Source organism: Elgaria multicarinata, chromosome 1 (genome assembly GCF_023053635.1).
Source record: "Elgaria multicarinata webbii isolate HBS135686 ecotype San Diego chromosome 1, rElgMul1.1.pri, whole genome shotgun sequence".
NCBI lineage: Eukaryota > Metazoa > Chordata > Lepidosauria > Squamata > Anguidae > Elgaria > Elgaria multicarinata.
This window is the reverse complement of record NC_086171.1, coordinates 100,790,318-100,810,055: the sequence shown is the minus strand read 5'-3', so window position 1 is coordinate 100,810,055 and position 19,738 is coordinate 100,790,318. Positions and strand designations below refer to the sequence as shown.

Sequence of the window (19,738 nt, the reverse complement as noted above, 5' to 3'; positions counted from 1 at the left end):
AACCTACATTTGCCTGAACTGCCTTGTGGCTGAGGTCACAGTATAGCTAGTCCCTAGTCTTTCCAACAACAATGCTGCACCTTGGCTAAGCAGGCCATGAGTGGAGTCAAGGCTGAGGCTCTAGTATTGAACATGAAATGTCCTGTATAAGTCACTGTTCCACACAGCAGGGGAAAAAAGTCACACAGTAAATATTGGCACACACCCCTCCCCTCCCCACCCCCGGTTCTTTCTAAACCTATCACCTACATTTGCCACTTTCTTTCAAAACCTGCTGCATACGTAGGAACGAATGTTTTCAACATGGCTATACAAAGCACAAAGAGGCTGAAACTGGTGTCTGTGTGGGCAAACATCTAGCATTGCAAAAACAACCAAGAAACTTATTTCTTGCCCCCACAGCCCATACAAACCTGTGCCCAGTCATTTGTAGTCTTTAAAAAACAAAAACTTCAGAAAAAACAACCAACCCAATTCGAATTTTAACCTTTTTCTCAGGATATCCAGAGAAAGTGGTAAAAAACCAGGGTAGAATCAAGGAGGGTAGCAGTCTGGGTTTTTTTTTTGCAGGGCTTGAAGCCCTTCCGTGCCCACTGGGTCCCACTTCGTGCCCACTCTTTCCCTAACTGGCCAGGGGCCATCCCCTCTAGGCACCACTAGGCTCAGTCCCCTGGCCTGCCAGGTACATCATCCCTTGACGTTCAGGCTCCATCCCTTATGACTTAGGTCCTGAGCAGAACACCTGAGAGCCCTATCTAAGCCTGTTAGCTGGAGGCCATTTCTAGTTGCAAAGACACACACATTTTCCAGAAAAACCACACTTTGCCATTTATAGCAGGCCTGTTTCCAGGTCTGAAGAGGCCCTTGGCAAAAGTGCTTTCTAATGGGGTCCTTCCTACATTGCAGGTGTGCCTGGAAGTGGCAGCAACAGAGGAGCTCTGAATTAGTGCCGATTTGCTAGGCGCCATCATTTCAATTCCCACCATGCAACACTATACCGGAGATATTGCGGGAAATTTAAATAGTTGCTTCCAATACCAGCCATCTTTTAAAAGAGGGACCCAGGGCAGGCAGAAGCTGTGGGACCTGCTAAATTGCTAGAACCCGGCAGTCGCCCGTGGATGCCATAGGCTGACACCATGCCTGATTGGAATTACGCAAATCACAGATATTTGCATACATTTCATTAGTGTGGGTTTTATTTAGGTGTACAATTTGAATGCAATTTTTGTCTGCAAGATTTCTACATTTTTTGTTCCAATTCATTTGTCACGGATCAGAAAAATAGGCTTACCGAAGAAAAAGTAGTTCAAAGGAAGTATGGAGGCAGAGAAACCTGGGCCTTTCCTGAAGGCAGAAGGGTCACGCCCTTACTATCAAGACCTTCTGGAATACTGAATTCCTGTTTTCAGGAATCTCTGTTACCATTAGGATTAGAAACTTTTAAAAAGCCATAGTCCCAGGATTTTTGGCAGCTACTCAATTTTGTTAAAAGACAGTATTTGACAACCAAACAGAAAACAATATCAGTCCTCTGTACACATATGCATGCATGCGCATGCATGCATACACACAAAATAAAGATTCCCAGTACCCTTCCTTACAGTGACTGCATTCAGACATAATATTAAAGTAGGGTTTAGGATTAAGAGAATAAGCTGCAGCAAACTTTGAGCTCACATCCCTCCCCCTTCCCTGACCTAGTCACAAAAATATTGGAAGCTTCTGTGTTCTTTAGATTAACCACCACTTAGCATATTATCTGAAGCCTAAACTGTAGTTAATTAACTATGGTTTATTGAAGCAAGCCAGCTTCATAAACTATGGCTTGAAGTTGGCTTGTTTCAACAAACCATAATTTGACTGGGCTTGGATGTCACATGCAACCAGCTTCGGTTAATCTAAAATTGAAGCAAAAGCATCCACACTCCTTGTGACTGTACTGGAGGAGGGAGGGGGAGCATGAGAGCTCAAATCTCACACAGGCACATCCCTGTAATGCTAAACAATGTTTTAGCTTTACGTCTGAATGAGGACAGCGACTTTAGCTACAAGCAGCAAACCTCACTTCAGATGAGATCTGGGCAAGAATATTGGCTCCTTCGCATGCAATTAGAAATAATACCTTTCTACAGTGGCAATTAAAAACATCTTTCACAAGCTTTATTTTTCTGGCTAAGATGTAAGCAGTGCTTAATGATTTTGGCCAGGCTAAATAAAGAGGAGACTGTCAGCAAATAGGGTACTGCTGATATGATTCTAGATTACTTGGCTGCTCCTCAGTTCACAGTATCTGTATAATAATAACTTGGTTAAGAAACTCACAGCTCCATGAATACCACACTCAAAATTCCACTTCAGCTCTTTGCCACCTAAAATTGGATGGATTTTGCTGCATTCCGCTTTGGAGGAAACTCTTTTGTATAGCCATTACTAAACCATCACCAGCTCAGCAGAGAAACTTTCCCATTATAATATATATAACATATGTGCAGATAAATAATATGTATGCCTTATAGTTTGGTAATATTTAAAGTTCTATTTTTAAATGCTTAAAATCTTTGTTATAAGTAAGTAGAAATATTTTTTCAATGCTCTTTAGTGTAAATTGTCTCTTTTTGGTAGATTTGAAAGCTATGACTAAAGCAGCATATATATTCACATCTATTACCCTTCCCACCTTCAGTCAAGATGAAAGTGTGTCTGTGTCTGGGAGAGCCTTGCCCAACTCTTGAAGATTTCATGAATCAATCTTTTTGGTGGTTTCCTTTCCTGTGACCACAAACTGCTGGTTACTGCAGTTCACCATGAGGTGGGAGGTGGGGTGAATTCCTCAGTTAACACCAAAAAAAAAAAAAAAAAAGGAAAAAGAAAGAAAAAGAAAGACGTGTGTGTAGAGGTAATCGAACAATTACCCACTTTCATTCATCTTTCCAGGCAAACGATTTAAGAAAATATCCTTATTTTTACAAACAGGAAAACCTGTGGCCTAAAGAGGCAGGATTGGCTCAATGTTAGTACAAAGAACCAGTGTGTTTACTACAAGGCCATCTCTTTCTTTCCATAATGTCAGCATGATTTCACCCCTCATGCCCATCTCCACAAATTTCAAACCTCTTTCTTTCTTTCTTTCTTTCTTTCTCTCTCAATTAGCTTCTTTTTGACCCATTAGCAAATTTCTTGAGACCATCATCATCTGTAGAGACCAGTTGCAAAGCCTATGGCTTTTTTCTTTTCTTTGTACATTAATACGACCCAGCTCCAAAGCACAGCTTAAACCGCTGCATATTTTGCAAGTCTCAAACACATGTTTGAGAGATTTGCTCTCCTGCATCTGTATCCTTTCACAACATATTAGAAAACATGAGACAAGTGTATATTTGCTTGGTTTGGCAGCTGCAATCTTATCTCCCTACTTACTTCATATATACTACATTGGTGCAAGGAGGAGCTATCATTGCTTGTAGGAAATTGGACCCTCCTAAATTATTACTAATGTGGGTAACATTTTTTTTTGCATTTTTTCATATAAAAATACCAAACAGGGAGACACTCACAGACAGACAAATCGTGATTTCTTTCCCCATTGGGATTTGACTATCTTGATATACAAATATTGCTGTTATATTAGATCAAGTGCAAGGGATGACCTTTGGGGCAAAGCCACGGTCTTAACAATTCATCATGACTGGAAACCTCACCCCATTTTTTCAGTGCGCAGAGACTGCAAAGTGTTCTGCGTGATCCACGTTTCACCAATGAAAATATCACCCCCGCCCACAGCAGAGCCTCACAGCCAGTTCCCTCTTTTTCAGTAGCTTAGTTACTTAAATATTGTAACAACTCTAAAATACTGCTCAGAAGGTTGCTAGCCTCATAACAAACAGGCAAGGCCATGCACCTTAAATGGGCAAGCCCCCACCCCCCACAGCCCTTAAGTAATGGGTCAATTTTTAAAAAGACACATCAAAATAAAATGAGATAAAATACAGTCAGGCAAGGTAGGTTCTACCAAGACAGCCACTCTTCTCAAAAGAGAATTACCTGGGAGGTTTGGGGCAGGGGGCACAAAAGGGAGACTAGCCAGCTCTTGACCACATGACTCCTACGGCGGTACCACTGTGATGAATACAGGTGCTGATGCTCTGCACTGGCCACAGCTATGCCTCATAGCCCACAGGACTACAGGGTCTCTTGCAAAAAATAAAATAAAAAAGCTCTCCCTCCTTGATCGCTATTGAATCATTATTATTCCTTTAAAAGACCCCCAAAAGCTGTCAATCCCTGAATCAGAGGTTAGTTGACCCAGTTTTTGTTTCCCCCTCCCCAAGGAGATGAGGAAAAGAAGGGGGGACTTTTAGCACTTTGTTATCTTATCTTTTCTATTTTGGCAACATCTCAGGAGCATGTCTGTCCAGCAGCGACATTGCACGAATGACAACACGGGCTCGCCATCTCAGTGGGGTTGGCTTACAGCTGGAGAGGATCCCCCTCACCCATTGAGCACTCTGCTTCAATCTGGCCCCGTGGTGGACACAGATCCCTGTGCTGTCTCCCCCGCCATGCCGGCTTCTTCCCGAAGAGGAGATTCTTCCTCCCCTTGTCCTCTTGACGTGACGGTGGTCTCTGGGGAGATGCTGTGTGGCCCTTCCAGAGGCATGCAGCCAGGGTGATTTTTTCGAAAGTGCTGGTTGAGGATGGCCTGGAAGGGAAAGCTCTTCCCACAGACGTGGCAGTGAAAGGGCTTGTTGCCCGTGTGTTTGCGGATGTGGTACTCCAGCTGATCCTTGCGGGTATATTTTTTGCCACACATACGGCAAACAAAAGGCGTGATGCCCATGTGGAGCCGCATGTGCCGGTCCAGGCTGCCCTTCTGGTTGAAAGATTTAGCACAATAGATACAAGTGAGACGTGGGTTGTAGCGAAACCACCGCTCAGATACTTCCTGTTCACGGAGATATTCAACGTAGCCACTCACTCCAACTATAGCAGACTCTTCCACCTAAAGCAGAAACATTATGGAGAAAGAGGAAGCATAGTTAGCTAGTTTGTACGTGAGAAAAGAATAATTTCATTCTTCTAAGGCTCTCTGGATCCAAAAAAGGTAAGAGCATCGGTGTGATGTGGCAGTAGTGAGGCACTTTAGAAGAACTGCATTCAGTTCCCCTCTCAGGGCTAAACTAGATGTGACATAGGCAGCTACACTTGATTATCCAAGCATCTGCCCCATTCGATGGAGTTTACACGTGAAGGGGACAGATGTATGAAAAACAAACATGGCTTCCACGGTCACAACCAGTTTGATCCACAATCATGAAGCTGCCACTGGGCGACGTTGAAGCAATCACACTCTCTCTCTCAACCTAACGACCTCATCGCTTGTTATGAAGGGGCAGGGGACGGCGAGAGCACTCTGTATGCCACTCTGAGTTCCTTGGAGGAAAAGCAGGATTAAAACTCTTAACAGTTCTCTAATTTGTCACAGGTTCATTGTTTTGATTTGAAACATTTGTATCCTGATAATCTTCTAAGCAGCTCAGAGTGGTATATTATGGTTTTATACTGTTGTTTTATACTTGAATTGTCTTAATTTTGTAAACCACCCAGAGAGCTTCGGCTATTGGGCGGTATAGAAATGCAATAAATAAATAAATAAAGCTATGCTATTGATCTCCTATCCTAGTAGTGGCCAGGGCCAGGCAGAATTAAATTAGCAATATTCCTCATCGGGGGAGCTCTAGAAGGCAGCCAGGTACATCCCCTCCCTAACTCATGTGCCCTCCACGGGATATTACAATTGTCCAGACTTCTGTACCGGGACAATTGTGGTAATATCCCATGGAGAGCACTATGATCCAAGTGGTTTTAGCCAAGTTTGGGGGGGGGATATAATGATGGGAATAGATATGGGGAAATGGATTCAGATTTGTAAAACATGTCCCACTTTCCAGTCCTTCCTTCAACCAAGATGACCAGAGCCAACTTGCCCTTGAACTTTGTGGTGCTTAGTTAAATGCCAGATTGTCCCATAGTGGCAGAGTACCTGTATACACCTGCCCAACTATTAACATTTAAGATCCACCAAAGATATTTTATTGTGAATCTTACTACTAGAAGCTTGTCAAATATTCAAATATGACTAAATATTTGGTTCTCTATATCTCTCATAAACATGTGAAATATTAGATACACTCATGTTCTAAGCTTGAATCATTTTAATTTTTGCAAATGCATTACTCTGACATACTATACTGTTCAGACAACAAGCCAAGCCATAGTGGTTAAGCATCTGGAGCTAAACATGCTGAGCCATGGTAGTTAAGCATTTTAAGCTAAACATTATGGGATAGTGTGTCATGTGAACCATTCCTAACCATGGTGGCTACATAACCATGGTTTAAACACGTGTACTAACCATTTGCTGCAAAAGAGTCAGCTGCCTAACCATGGCTTAGTGTGTCATCTGAATGGGCCCATTATGGCTTAGTGTGTCATGGGAACAATTCCTAATCATGGTGGCTACATAAGCACAGTTTAAACAGGCTCACTAACCATTGGCTGCAAAAGGGTTAGCGGCCTAACCATGGCCTACAGTGTTGTCTAAACAGGCCCGGTGTATTTCTCCTCTGACCTCTTAGCCTACTATTGTTAAGCTATTGTTAAAAGCTACTATTGTTAAAAGTCTATTGCTTTTAATGTAAGTGACAATTCACAAAAGAGGATGAACTTTTTCTACTGAATCTGAGGGGGGGGGAATAACATGTGCTTCATATAAAAAGTTGGAAGGAAGAATGTCTGGTTAGGAAGTAAAGATAATATTGTAAAAATTTTCTTCTTATGACATAAATGAAAATGACATGAAATACTTTGGGAAGTCAACAGAATTCAAAACAGTTCAGGTTTAAGCTAGTCCAAATACAACAAAGGTCGAGAAAGTGAACTCAGATGAGATTTAAAATCAAGTTTCTTGTTTTGCGAACTTACAGGAAATCTGTTTGCAGCATTGTTTTCAATGAAATAAATATATTACTCATAGATCATAATTGGAATTTTAATAAAATAATAACAATGAGTGCTGAGCTTAGGTCCCTTTCTTTGCTAAGCATTATATTCAACCAGCTTCCCGGGAATCATATAAATATTAGGGACACAGCTGAGAAATTTGAAGATGACAATATCTGTCCTTATCTTGACTTCTCTATCCTTTTGGAGTCAGCTCAGAAATGTCATATGGGTAAGATATTTTACTCTTTTTTTAAGGAAGACATGCTCCCGGAACAATTCTTAGAAAGCTTTTTGAAAAATGTTTTGCTTGTTACAACCACTTTGTATTTTTGTATATGTTCTATGCTCACATACCATATCTTCTTATCATGTGAAGAGTGTTTGAGATTTTGAAGTAAAAGATGGAAAGAAAAGCCTGATCTCAGAGTCCTGTAAAATAATTTCTGTGTGTCAATATCAGGATAAAACCCACATAACCAAGATGACACTTTGCTCAGAGGAAATAGTTGGTCTATGGCGACCTCTATACCGAAATCACATCTCAGAGCATGCCCAGGCAAGGGAAAATGGCCATTATGTGGAGACATAAAAGAGGACCTTCTTGGCTGTGGCACCCTGGTTACAGAATGCCCGTCCCTTGGAGGTCCAGCTGGCACCGACATTGGCTTCACTTCACCACCTGGATATTTACCCAAGTTTTTGCATTTCATTAATTATAGCTCGGTTTTGTTTGCCATTTCTGAGTTTATATACTGGATTGTGGATTGTTTTATATTTTGTGTTGAATTATTTTTAAAGACTGTATTCTTCTCAGAGATCTATTATTATGGTTGATAGTCTGAAAATAGTTTAATGAATAATAAAACAACTATAATCCAGAATCTGAACTTAAATGTGTGTGTGTGGGGGGGGGGCACCTGGTTTATAGTACCAAGACCAAGGGTGGTGAAGCTGCGGGAAATGACGGGGAGAGTTGCTCTCTTTCACCTTTGCCTGCAGTTTCTAGATGCAAGACTAATATAGACAGGAGGACAGGGAAGGGGGTATACCATCTCCCCACTCTCTCTCTCTCTTTGTCTGTCTGGGTAAGTCCTGGTTTTGTTTGTTATTACCTGATATTGAGCAAATTGGGGCAGATTAGAGATTCTGTTAATCAGGACTGGCTCAAATTTTGAGGGGACCCTGGGCAAACATTCCTCTAGTGGGGCCCCTCCTCTGCCAGGGCCCCCTGGCTGGTTTATCAGGCGGTGGTGGTGCTACTCTGGGAGTATAGCCTCCCAGAGTAGCACTAGATCAGCAGCACTGTGGGAAATCAAATGTGTGACTAGATCCAGCTGCCTTGGGCTACTCAGTGTGTCAGGCCGCAAAACAATTAAGGGCCCCCAAAGCCACCAGTGGAGTCTGGCAGCTAGCTGCCCGCGGATATCAGGTGCTAACATCATCCCTGGTGTTAGTACACTGATCACTTCTCGCCTAGTAGTCTTCTTGCCTTAGCTAAGGAGAGAAGGCAGGAGGGCACCAATACAAAAAAGCAACCAAAGAAGAAGGCATCCAGGTGCACTGGAAATATGTAGTTTATTAGGTCTAACACATTTCGAGTGCTTTTCATCAAGGAAAGAATAAAAAAATTCATATATATATACTTTGAATAATTTCAATAACACAGTTGAAACTATTAAGTAATAAATACAAATAAAACAATTATTTAAAACCTATAGACTGGGATAAACTTAATTACAAATAGCTTAACTGTAGCAGAAATGAAAGGGAATGTGTTGTTAAAAAGGGAGGAAACTCAGTTCCTTGTTGAAGCTTCTGGATGTTGAACTGTACAAAGTTCAATAATAACATTTTCACAACATGCTTATATAATTTCTCTATTATACAAGGGGAGCACACCAAATCTTCGCAAATATTACTGCTGTGTTCTCCTACGTGTGTCTCGAGAGCTCATGAAGTTTGACCAATGCATAATTTCTCACAAAGACATTAAAAGAATACACCAGATGGGTCATGCAGCAGGTGGTGAGCTGTTTTAGCATGTATTCTCTGTGGTGAACACGACTGAAAAAAAGAATACGTCCTTATAGGTTCTTAATTTTTATAATTTTTGTGAACCATCCAGAGAGCGTCCACAATTGGGTGGTATAGAAATGCAATAACAAACTAAGTCACTAAATAAATAAATAATTATGAACTTGCAATATACACAACCTGCATCCAACTGCCTTCTTAACAGCTCACACTGAAGCTGCTGTTCTGCTCCACATGTTATCATTGCACATATCTCAAGAGTCTCATCTCAAAATATATTGTGCCTAATAAACTATATTATTTCCAGTGCACCTTGAATGCTTCCTCCTTTTTTGTTCCTGCCTTTGCTGACAGAAGGGTTTCAGACATTGTATTGAAGGCTCCCATAGTTACAGGTTCAAGGACATCAACATCTATGCTGAGGCACCTTATTAGGGATGACTCTGGGTTTTACGGCTGCCATGACAATCGTAGGACTCTCCCAACATATTTTCAGTCCATCAAAAGTGGCAGGTCACATACTAGACCATGAGTTCTTGACTGGGCAGGTGGATGGTGATCTGAGAATGGGGAACCTCTCAGTGGCTCCCTTTGCAGTTAGATCACTTCCTTGTGAGCTTTAGGCCTGCACAGTGACCACTCCCTTCCACAAGAGCAGTGACCTATTTGAAGGGTCTAATGTTGGGGGCCGACTTTCCCCCCAAATGCAAAGTGCCTAGCTGTGGATTTTTCTATGAATAAGAATAGTAATTAAGCCCCAGCAAGGGACACCCACCTGGGAACTAGGCTGTTTAGGTTCATCCATCCGCCATGGAGATTCGCTTTTTGACCTGTACCGCTCATTTACAGTAACCACACTACCAGAAGGGCTAAATCTGCAGATGGAAATAGAGATTAATGGCTATTTGTGCAATATAGAAAGACATGAGAAATAACTGAACTTCTGCTCCATCACTAGTAGATAACATGGGGTGCAGGGGGTAGCGCTTTGGCTGTGGGACGGTATATAAATATAAATAATAATAATAATAATAATAATAATAATAATAATAGATTGGACAAAGTGTAAAGTGGATGGTGATTTTTTTTAAGGGAACTTGATTGATTCTGAGTTGCCAATGGAAGTAAATTAAGACAGTCCAGGAATTAAGTAAAGTACCTAGAAGCTTTATGAAGCGACTTTAGTCCCTGGGGCAAGGAAACTGATTAGGATGAGAAGACAGGATGAACACTACCTCAGGCCAGCTCACCAAAGCAGAAGGATCACAGACGCTGGGTATTGAGAAACCCTAGCAGGCAAATTAGCCTAGGTCAGACGTGTTCTTTGAACTTTAGCTTCTGGAGCATTTACAGACTGTTTAACATATCCAGTTGATGCACATTCCACCATTTAAAAGCAGCAACACTCCCATCCTCCAAAGAGGACTGGGGAAGAGAAGTCAAATAGAAGAATACAAACACACAGCAGTACACACAACAAAAGCAAGTTGCATCTGACACATTAGCCTCAGTGACCACTTCCTCTACAAAAGCAACCAAAAGCGCTCGCTTACTACCATTTGTGCTTCAAATAATACAAACAAATGCAAACTAAAATGCTCAATTCAGACTTCATGCCAAACTATGGTTAAGGAAGCTTAACTTTGGACAGTTCACAATAACCTCTAAATAGACAAACCATGCTTACAGCCATTGTTCCACCTTCAGACACCACTATATGTAGAGATGGGAGTGCTAAGCAAACAGAATATGAAAGTGGGCAAGCAGATTGAAACTATTTGTCCGATTATTTGGAAGCGCAAACCATGGATTCGGTTCTAATGAACTATAAGAACAGAGATAGGGAACCTCCAGAACACAGGCCTGATTACCCACGAGCGGGTTTTTTTCTCCATTTGGCCTGGAAGCTTCTCCCCGAAGCTGTGTCCCTTCGACCATGGAGCAAAATGCTCTTATCATAGATTAGCAGCTGATTGGAGATAGGCGCTTCCTCCTGCTTAACATTGTCAAAGGCTCCCTTTCTCAGTGCTTAGCAGAAGAAAGCCCTTACCTGCAATCAGCTACTGACAGCAGATAAGAGCTTTTCCTACCGTGGAAGATAGGGCGGGAATTGGAAGCTGCTGAGTGATTTGGTCCTGCTTAGTGGCCATGTGGAAGCTTGCTATGTTTACTTTTGAGTAGACATAATACTCATTCTTACTTCCGAGTAGAAATGCTATTTGAAAGTGCTGCTGAGTGACTCTGCCTTGCTTACTTCTGAGTAATGATGCAGAGGCTTCTCCCACTTATTTATGAGTAGCTTTAAATTGGTAACAATGGCTTTAAACTGGTAACAACTGGTAACAAAAAGTTACTTATTTATGAGCAGCTTTAAATTGGTAACAACGGAATTTAGGGTGGGGGTTGGATTTTCCAGCCCTGCCCAGTTTTGCCTGCAGTCTCACCCACCAGCAGAATGTGGTCTGAGAACTTCTTCAAAATGCAATCTGGGTCTCGGACTGAAAAAAGTTTCTCACCACTGGCTTAGGGCAAAACGTAGATTGGCCTGATGTCTGAACTGAATCAATGATAGGTATTCCCTTACTTTAGTAATCTGCCCAGTCCAGTCCTGTGCATCTTTCAGAACCACTGTGCGACGTTTTTGGCTGGGAAAAAGGTGCCTTAAAGTACATATTAAATATGCCGGGATGAGCATATTTAATATCTTTAATCAGTTCAGATTTATTTTAGATATGTATATACTTTAAATTTACTGTTAATATCTCTGAGCCTTCAAGATAGGGCATGCTATACACTAGAGATATGCAACTGCAGCAAATCTGGAGGCCATTTCATGCCACATCCCCCACTCTACCCATGGGCACTGAAAATAAAAAATCTTTTTACCATATTCCAGGACAGTGGGGGTCTCATGCACCCCATGGGTTGCGTGTTACCCACCCCTGCTATATACAAATTAAACAGGTTAATTCAACGCAATGATTAATTTTGATCAAATACAGCAAAATAATAAATACTAGTGCTAGGGAAGCCAGACAGATATGAGAGACAACTCAAAAAAGTGCATTAGAATGTGTATAGAAGTTGTCATTCTCTCCACATCCTGAAAAGGGGCATGTGATCGATCAGTGAACGTTAAAGAGACTTTTTCTGTTTCAGAAAATTGCTAATGCCCACTGTTGCTGAAGAACACAAACCTTTCATAGCATCTGATTTATCCCATAATGATACCTTAGGGAGTGGATTACAGTTCCTTGCCAGGCATAGATTAAGTCCCATTTAAAGGTTTTGTGAAATTTCTCCTAGTTAAGGAATGGGAGTTCATCACCATATTCTACTGGGCTCTCTGACTGCCAAGCTCACAATTTCTACAACTTCTGCTGTTAATATTGTCTAAGCCACCACCCTATCGGCCACTTTAATCAAGTCCTGTCCTTAAGGTTACTTGTACAATGCCCAGAACACTCTTGGACATGAATCAGTGCAATAATAATAATAATACTTGTCAGTCTTACCTGTCAATCTCAGTGCTGGTTGGCCTTGCCACTTTTGCTCCTGATGAGCCTAAGGTGTAACTTTCTTGTCCCATGGATCCATGGCCTGTGGTATCAATCACCATGGCGGTGACTTCCTCAGCACTGCTCCCGTCTTCTCCAGATGGCTGATTCTCTGTCCCCAACCACTCCTCCAAGTTCTCCGTTTTGATACGTACTGCTCCAAGGACTTTGACATCATCATCACCCTGCCCACCATGATCTGCCACTCCTGTCTCCACATACCACTGGCCTGCCCTATTAATCCTCAGTATAGGCTCCCTGCTCTCCACATCTGAGCTCTGCTCAATTATCTGAGGGCTTGTAGACTCCTCAGGAGGACTCAGTTCCCGAATGTCCAGCACTGTGCTGACTTGGCCCATACGGCTTCCTTTTGGAGTGCTGTGGTGTGGGCTCAGAGAACGATTCAAAGACGGAGAAGCCCGATGAGATTCTGGAGGCCTTTCTTGATGCTTTGCCCTTGTTTGGCTCAGTTCCGCTTCAACCTCAGCCACATTGATCTTAAAATGAATGCCCTCCAAGATCTGTGTACATTTGTCTATAATGTGTTGCATCTGCAGGAAACTGGCTGCAGTCAGATAGCTTATGATATCGGCCAGCTGGAGGCATATTCTCCCAGTGTAACAAAAAGAGAGGAGCTGCTCAAACACAGTGGGGTTCTTGATGACAGAGATGGAGACTGTGCTCATCTCGTTGAGTGACATGTGGTCCCGAAAGTAAGGCGAGCTAGCAGCCAGGACTACCTTGTGTGCCCTGAAGGCTTGGCCCTGAACATTAACCACAATGTCACATAGCCGGCCCTGCATGCGCAGCTGATTGAGGTGGCTCAGAACAGAATTGCTGAAGTCAGGAATCTCCAACTGAATGTTCCCACTTTTCTCCATGACGGCTCCAGTTGCAGGTGGAGCAACCCTAACAAAGGAAAATGGCACCACAGGTAGCATTAGAAAAGACTTATCTTTATGCCTGCTTCTTATACTACATGAAGAAGTCAATAGGGTTAAAAAATGGTCAGTTCTCACATAATGGAGGGTATCCAATGGTGTCATTCAGCTAGAGCAAATGGTGTTGTGTTAGCAGAAAACAACTTCTGAACTATGTGCAAGGGAAGAATGCAACTAAAGTTTCACTTGCAGATCTTAGGTTTACAATGTGGCCCACTAGCGCTAGATCAACTGCTTGCACAACGGAAAGAGCATCGGAACTCTGCTACTGCAGCAATTTCTTCTGCTTAACAATACATTAAGAGTTAGGCCATTATGTTTGCATGTATTTGTGAATATGTGTCTGGCTCACATTTGATAAAATGTAATCCCCTCAGCAAACATGCTGGTCAAAATTAGTTTAAAACAGCTATATGGGGAAAAACAGCTGTAAAGCTATTAAGATTGGTATCTATGTTCATTTCATTTATATACTATCCAATAGCCAAAACTCTCTAGACAGCTCACAAAATTACACACACACACACACACACACACACACACACACTACCTAGAACTTTGGACAGTACATGGCCCAAACAGGGATATGGAACCTGTGGCCCCGCAGATATTGTTGGGCTATTTATTACATTGCTATATAGTATAAAAAATCAAAATCAAATAGAAGCTAACAGATAGATTTAAAATACAATACCAGTTTTAAAACAGAAACTAAAAACTAAAATGCCTGGGAAAATAAAAAGATCTTCCCCTGGTGCCGAAAGTAGCACAACGTATGTACCAGGAGAACCTCTCTGGGAAGCTCATTCCACAACTGGGGTGCCACAACAGAAAAGGCCCTCTTCTTAGTAGCCACCTACCTTAATTCCTTTGGCAGGGGCTCCCAGAGAAGTACCATTGGAGATGATTTTAGGGTATGGGCAGGTGTATATGGGAAGAGGCGATCCTTCAGGTAACCTGGTACCAAGCTGTTTAGGAATTTGAATTGGGCCTGGAAATGGACTGGCAGTCAGTGCAGATGGAAAACTACTGGCATGATATAACCACATTGGCCAGTCTCCATTAACAAACTCGCTTCTCTATTTTGAACCAGCTGAATTTCCGGACTATTTTCAATGGCAGCGCCATATATAACATTGCAGTAATTGCAGAAGAGAGATTATCAAACCATGGATAACTGTAGTTAGGCTATCTATGTCCAGATAAGGACGCAGTTGATATATTAACCTAAGCTAATACCACCTCACAACATTTAGCTTTAATTCTAACAATTCTCCCTTTTCCCATGTGTATTAGGTAATCACCATCTACTACAAATATATAAGTAGACTCTACATGACTACCATTTCATTCTCTTGGCATGCTGATAAGAATGGTTCAGGCACAAGAACAGATCTTGCACAGCTGACATTCCTTTCAAAAGGGCATGCTCAAACCTCATTTCTAGATTGCATCTCCTAAAACATTAGAGTGGATGATGGTAAGGAGCATTTAAAGGACATTGTTCAGATTACAGAAAATGGCCTTCAGTGTCTGGCCATTATATCACCCACTTAATATTTTAGATTAGCCAAACAATATTGCAGCTGCCTAGCCACACACTAGCAAATTGAACTGAGATAATATTTCATGAGACCTGTAGGACTTTCAGCCCTTTCCTCTAGCACAGTGGTTCTCAACCTTCCTAATGCCGCGACCCTTTAATACAGTTCCTCATGTTGTGGTGACCCCCAACCATAAAATTATTTTCGTTCTTCTCTACACGATCCATTGTCATGGGATGGTTTGCTAATGAAAATAATACATAACAATAGCTTTAATAATACAAAAGATGATACATGACATAGTTCAGACAATACAGTTTCCTAAACCATCAGAAATATGTGTTTTCCGATGGTCTTAGGCGACCCCTGTGAAAGGGTCATTCGACCCCCAAAGGGGTCCCGACCCACAGGTTGAGAACCGCTGCTCTAGCAGTTAATGGGAAGGGGGAAGAAACAAGTACTTTGTAGCCTTCTGAAGAATGTAGCAATAAAGCTATACAAACTTTTTGGACCAATTAGAAAGTGCTTAACAAGAGGACAAAGCTAGCGCAATAACGTTTGCTATCCTTCCGACTAATAAGCATAACTCAGAACAAGATGAAAAATCTTTATGAAGTTCAAAGAGTTGAGTGGACAAATACTGTCCACAAAACTATTTACTGGTGTCTGTCCAACCTGTGTGGTACCACTAGAAGCCTAGTATAGAACCCAAGGTACTTAAACTTAGCCGTGGCAGCAGGGTACTGATGCTCATGCATCATGATGTCATTGTGTGCAGAGGCCATAATGTACTCTAGGAATAGAATGGAAATGAAAAACTCCCCAACGCTACTATAGAAAGATACTCCGGGTTGGGAAGCCACACCCTTTCCCCCAAACAAGTCTTCTTTCTTCTTAATCACACAGAAAAATAGCTTATTGTGCTTTATGATTTCACTGATCTGAAATCACACTCTGTGACAACTGGGTTCTTAGTGTTACCTGACTGAATAGATCTGCTGCCTGCTATACGAATTCTGAAAACAGGTATTTCTGGAAATGATATCCCAGAAGGCAGTGTGGTGGGCTTCATGTTCACTTCTGTGATGCAGAGATTCATGGATCTAGAAGCAGTTTATGCTGATAAAGCATTGTGGGTATGGCAAGGATAGTCTGTAACTAGGGCTTGTATAAAAAACCCATCATTCATCTGCCACTTTTGACAAGGTGTGTTATGTTTGCTCCAGCTTTATATTACCAATGCATTATAATGTGATCTGTAGTTCTAATTTTTTTTCAGGGAAGGAACCCTTCTTAAATGGGTACCACTTTTAATTTTTTACTGCATATATTTGTCTTTCTACGTTTCCCGCTATGGTGAACAGAAGACAAGACTGTTGAGACTCCTGTTCCTTCAATCAAGGGAGAAAATGGAATTTCGCAAGTTCAACTGAACTTGTTTTTAACTTTTGTAAACCACCCAGAGAGCTTCGGCTATGGGGTGGTATATAAATGTAATAAAATAAATAAACTTGTCATAAAAGGATGAGAAAAGCTTTACCTGTCTAAATTGCTTCTTGTATACAATTATTAAAGGCAAAAAAAGTTCTGAGCTTCTTTGCCTCTGGTAATACCTTCTCAGTTTCTCAGTCTGTTTTCCTCTTTAAAAAAAGTGATGCCAACCAATTTAGCTGGGGCATGATGCGAGTTCCAACTCAGTAGCTCAGAGCCAATGATCTGTGTGATGTGGGATACTTAGTGGTGTGGTTCATATGGTCACCACAGCTCACTGTTGCTCATTTAAGTCATGGTGGGTTGCACAGCAAAGCGGTGTCAATTTTGAATATTCAAGCTGGAGCAGGTGGGCTCTATGGCTTATCGATTTGTGCAGACGCAGTGAGGATCTCTAAAACACCCGATGGGTTATGTAAGGGATGTTTACCCTCACAAAAGTCACCCTCATTGGGTTCACACAACTCAATAAGCCATGGCGACTGAACACTAAGACTTGAATATTCAAAAGGGTGGGCAGCACACATTGCAACTAAGCTGTAGCTGAAACAAGCCACAGCAGGCTGTGATGATTGTATGAACCCAGTTAATTTGTGGCTAACATTGAAGCATGCTGCCTTAACCAAAGGGGCAGAGATGTTGATTCAGGATACCATACCTTCCAATCACTTCTATGGTCTTTGTACATGGGCCTTTACAACTTATTCAGAATTGAAGGTGCTGGCAGATGTTTTATGGCATTCCATTCTTCCATGACTTTTACTTCCTACTTCACACTTCCTGCAGTCAATAATGGGGGTCAGGCTAACTGAGACTTTCAGGGGGACTAGGCATACCTTTAATAAATGTGTATCATAATCTTCTAGCTATCGTATTCTTCATTTTCCTTAGGTAAAATTATTTAACACCAGCATTCCAAAATAAGTTTAAGTTGGAACAAAAATCAACTGATTATTTGCTGGCTGATACTATCCTGCATACTCCCTCCAAATGGTGAGCACAGACTAGCCATTTGCACTGTGATTAAGGAAAGGACAAATGGAGGCAAAAGGGAAGCAGCAGTAAAAAGATGTCCAACATTAGAATGGAATAAAATACAGTTGTATCAAGACTTTTAATAGTACATAATGGCTGGGTGATGAAATGGCAACATAGGTGGCAATGCTAATTCTATGTTAATTGTTTCCGCATTCATAATTACTAATGCAGACTGAAATGGCTAATCTGCAGAAACTTGCACTGAAGGGCAAACACTATCAAGTGTAAAAAGCTAATGAATTCGCAGCATATAATCTTAAACACAAACTCATAGAAACTGTGGAAACAGTGGGGTTGAAAAATTGGAAGAAACTCCTCTTGCTGCTCTGCCTTCACCACATCTCTACAATCTTAAATTAACTACAAAGGTAGACAGGCAGCATCTTTGCAATAGATGCTTATAAGAAATGGTCAGTGCTACATCTAACACGATTATGAGGATGGACAAGACAGTGGCTGTAAAGCACTTTATTATGATTTGAAAATATTTTTAAGAGCTGTGTAGATAAAGCTTAAACACATGACACATCAGAATCCTTTTCTTATGTGTGCGTGTGTGTGTGAATTCGCCTTACTCCATTGCCCCTTTCCCTTTTTTCCTTGTCTACTCCTGTTCTCATACTCTGGTACAAAATTATCTGACCCCCAAATCATAAGAGCTCCACTGGAACAGACCAAAGTTCCAGCATTCTGTTTTCAATTGTGTGCATCCAGATGCTTCCAGGAAGCCCACAAGCAGAGCATGGAAGCAACAACCCTTCTTTGTTGTTGCCCCTCAGAACTGTGATCAGTGGCATATTATCTCGGAACCTGTTGCAGTTGATAGACCTCTCTTCCATGCCTATTCCCCCTTTAAAGTCATCTGTGCTGGTGGCTATTACTACGTCTGCCAATAAATTCCATATATCAGTTGCACATTGTGCGAAGAAACATTTCCTTTGCTTTGTCCTGAATCTACTACCAATCAATTGCATTGGGTAACATCATGTTAGGACTGAGTGGGGGAAAATTATCTCCAACATCCAAAGAAGATGAAGAAACAGGCTTTTCTATCTTTTCAAGCCAAACCTCACATGTCCACTTTCTCCACACCACGCATGACTTTATAAATGTCTACCAAATCTCCTCTCAGGAACAACCAAGAACGTTACAGCCCCACATGTTGAAGACTGCAATCCTATGCACACTTATTTGGCAGTAAGTTCCACTGAAAGCAGTTGGGGCTACTTCTAAGTAAACATGCAGAGGATCAGGCTTTGTAGCAGTATTTAAAGCACTTCCCCAATCCTAGCTCTCATGCTTCGCCCTCTTTCTTATAAAAAAATACTCTTATTTAAGTAGGAGGCACAACACTCACACAACCCCTTTCCTCGTACCTAACATACTAGAACAGAGTATAAACGTTTTGTACACTAAAAGGCATTATATTGAGATAATGGATAATTAAAATAGCAAGATACAAGGAAGAATGGAGAGGGGATGAAAAGGGGAATAATTAAAAACTGACAGCCTTCGCCTAATCGGGGGTGCGTGAGGTTAAGCAAGGGGGACACAATTTTTTACACAAGAAAGCTTTTAGGGGAACAAACTCCGTTGCTAAGATACAGGCAGGGGAGTAAGTGGGGCTAGAAATTGGGGGCCGGGTGGAAGCTGCTCCCTTCATTTCAGGGATACTTTAGGCCACCCCAGGGAGACTTTCCTGGGGTTCATCTGCGAGGGGGGCGGAAGAAACGGGAGGTCAGAGCTCGCTAAGCCTTCTTCCCTTTCCCGAGGGGACCGAAATACACCGTCTACGTACCTCCAGGGGGGGGTGGGACGAGCCCGAACACCCTTCCGGAAGCGAAACCCCAGATGAGTCACGCCCCGGAAGAACATCCCCTCCCCACTGTTCCTTGATTGACTAGCCCCCCCCCCGCCGTAGCGAAACAGTTTTCACGTCAGGTAGCCACACCCACAGGAAAGAGCCCACCATAGGGAGGGACCGGAGGGTGGAACCTGCGCCTTATGACCGCCAGTGTACTTGTGGTGCGGGAGAGTGTGTGTGTGGACCTTGTGGGCGGGGACCATTTTCCCTAGGGCGGGGAAAGGGGAGGGGACATGCAAATATATGTCACGTGATTCCAGGGCA

General features: G+C 42.1%; 1 protein-coding gene across 2 annotated transcripts; it reads right to left on the bottom strand.

Annotated features, from left to right (window-relative positions):
- Positions 1-3,674: 3,674 nt before the first annotated feature.
- ZBTB37 (zinc finger and BTB domain containing 37) lies at positions 3,675-19,444 on the bottom strand. Of its 2 annotated transcripts, none has more exons than XM_063117028.1 (4): positions 19,409-19,444; positions 12,555-13,505; positions 9,815-9,914; positions 3,675-5,002 (listed from the first exon to the last, which is right to left on the bottom strand). In XM_063117028.1, the coding sequence occupies exons 2-4, from the start codon at positions 13,475-13,477 to the stop codon at positions 4,514-4,516; spliced, it is 1,512 nt and encodes a 503-aa protein (XP_062973098.1). In that variant the 5' UTR covers positions 13,478-13,505; positions 19,409-19,444; the 3' UTR covers positions 3,675-4,513. The 2 variants fall into 2 exon arrangements, with proteins under 2 accessions (XP_062973098.1, XP_062973105.1); XM_063117035.1 differs by lacking the exon at positions 3,675-5,002 and adding an exon at positions 8,722-9,069.
- Positions 19,445-19,738: the final 294 nt, after the last annotated feature.

Excerpts from the sequence above, each read along its gene's own strand:
- ZBTB37 (XM_063117028.1), bottom strand. The coding sequence starts at position 13,477 with ATGGAGAAAAGTGGGAACATTCAGTTGGAGATTCCTGACTTCAGCAAT. Across the intron at positions 9,915-12,554 it reads ACCAGCACTGAGATTGACAG|ATTTAGCCCTTCTGGTAGTG; the intron begins GTAAGACTGACA and ends TTCCATCTGCAG. Across the intron at positions 5,003-9,814 it reads CTAAACAGCCTAGTTCCCAG|GTGGAAGAGTCTGCTATAGT; the intron begins GTGGGTGTCCCT and ends TTTCTGCTTTAG.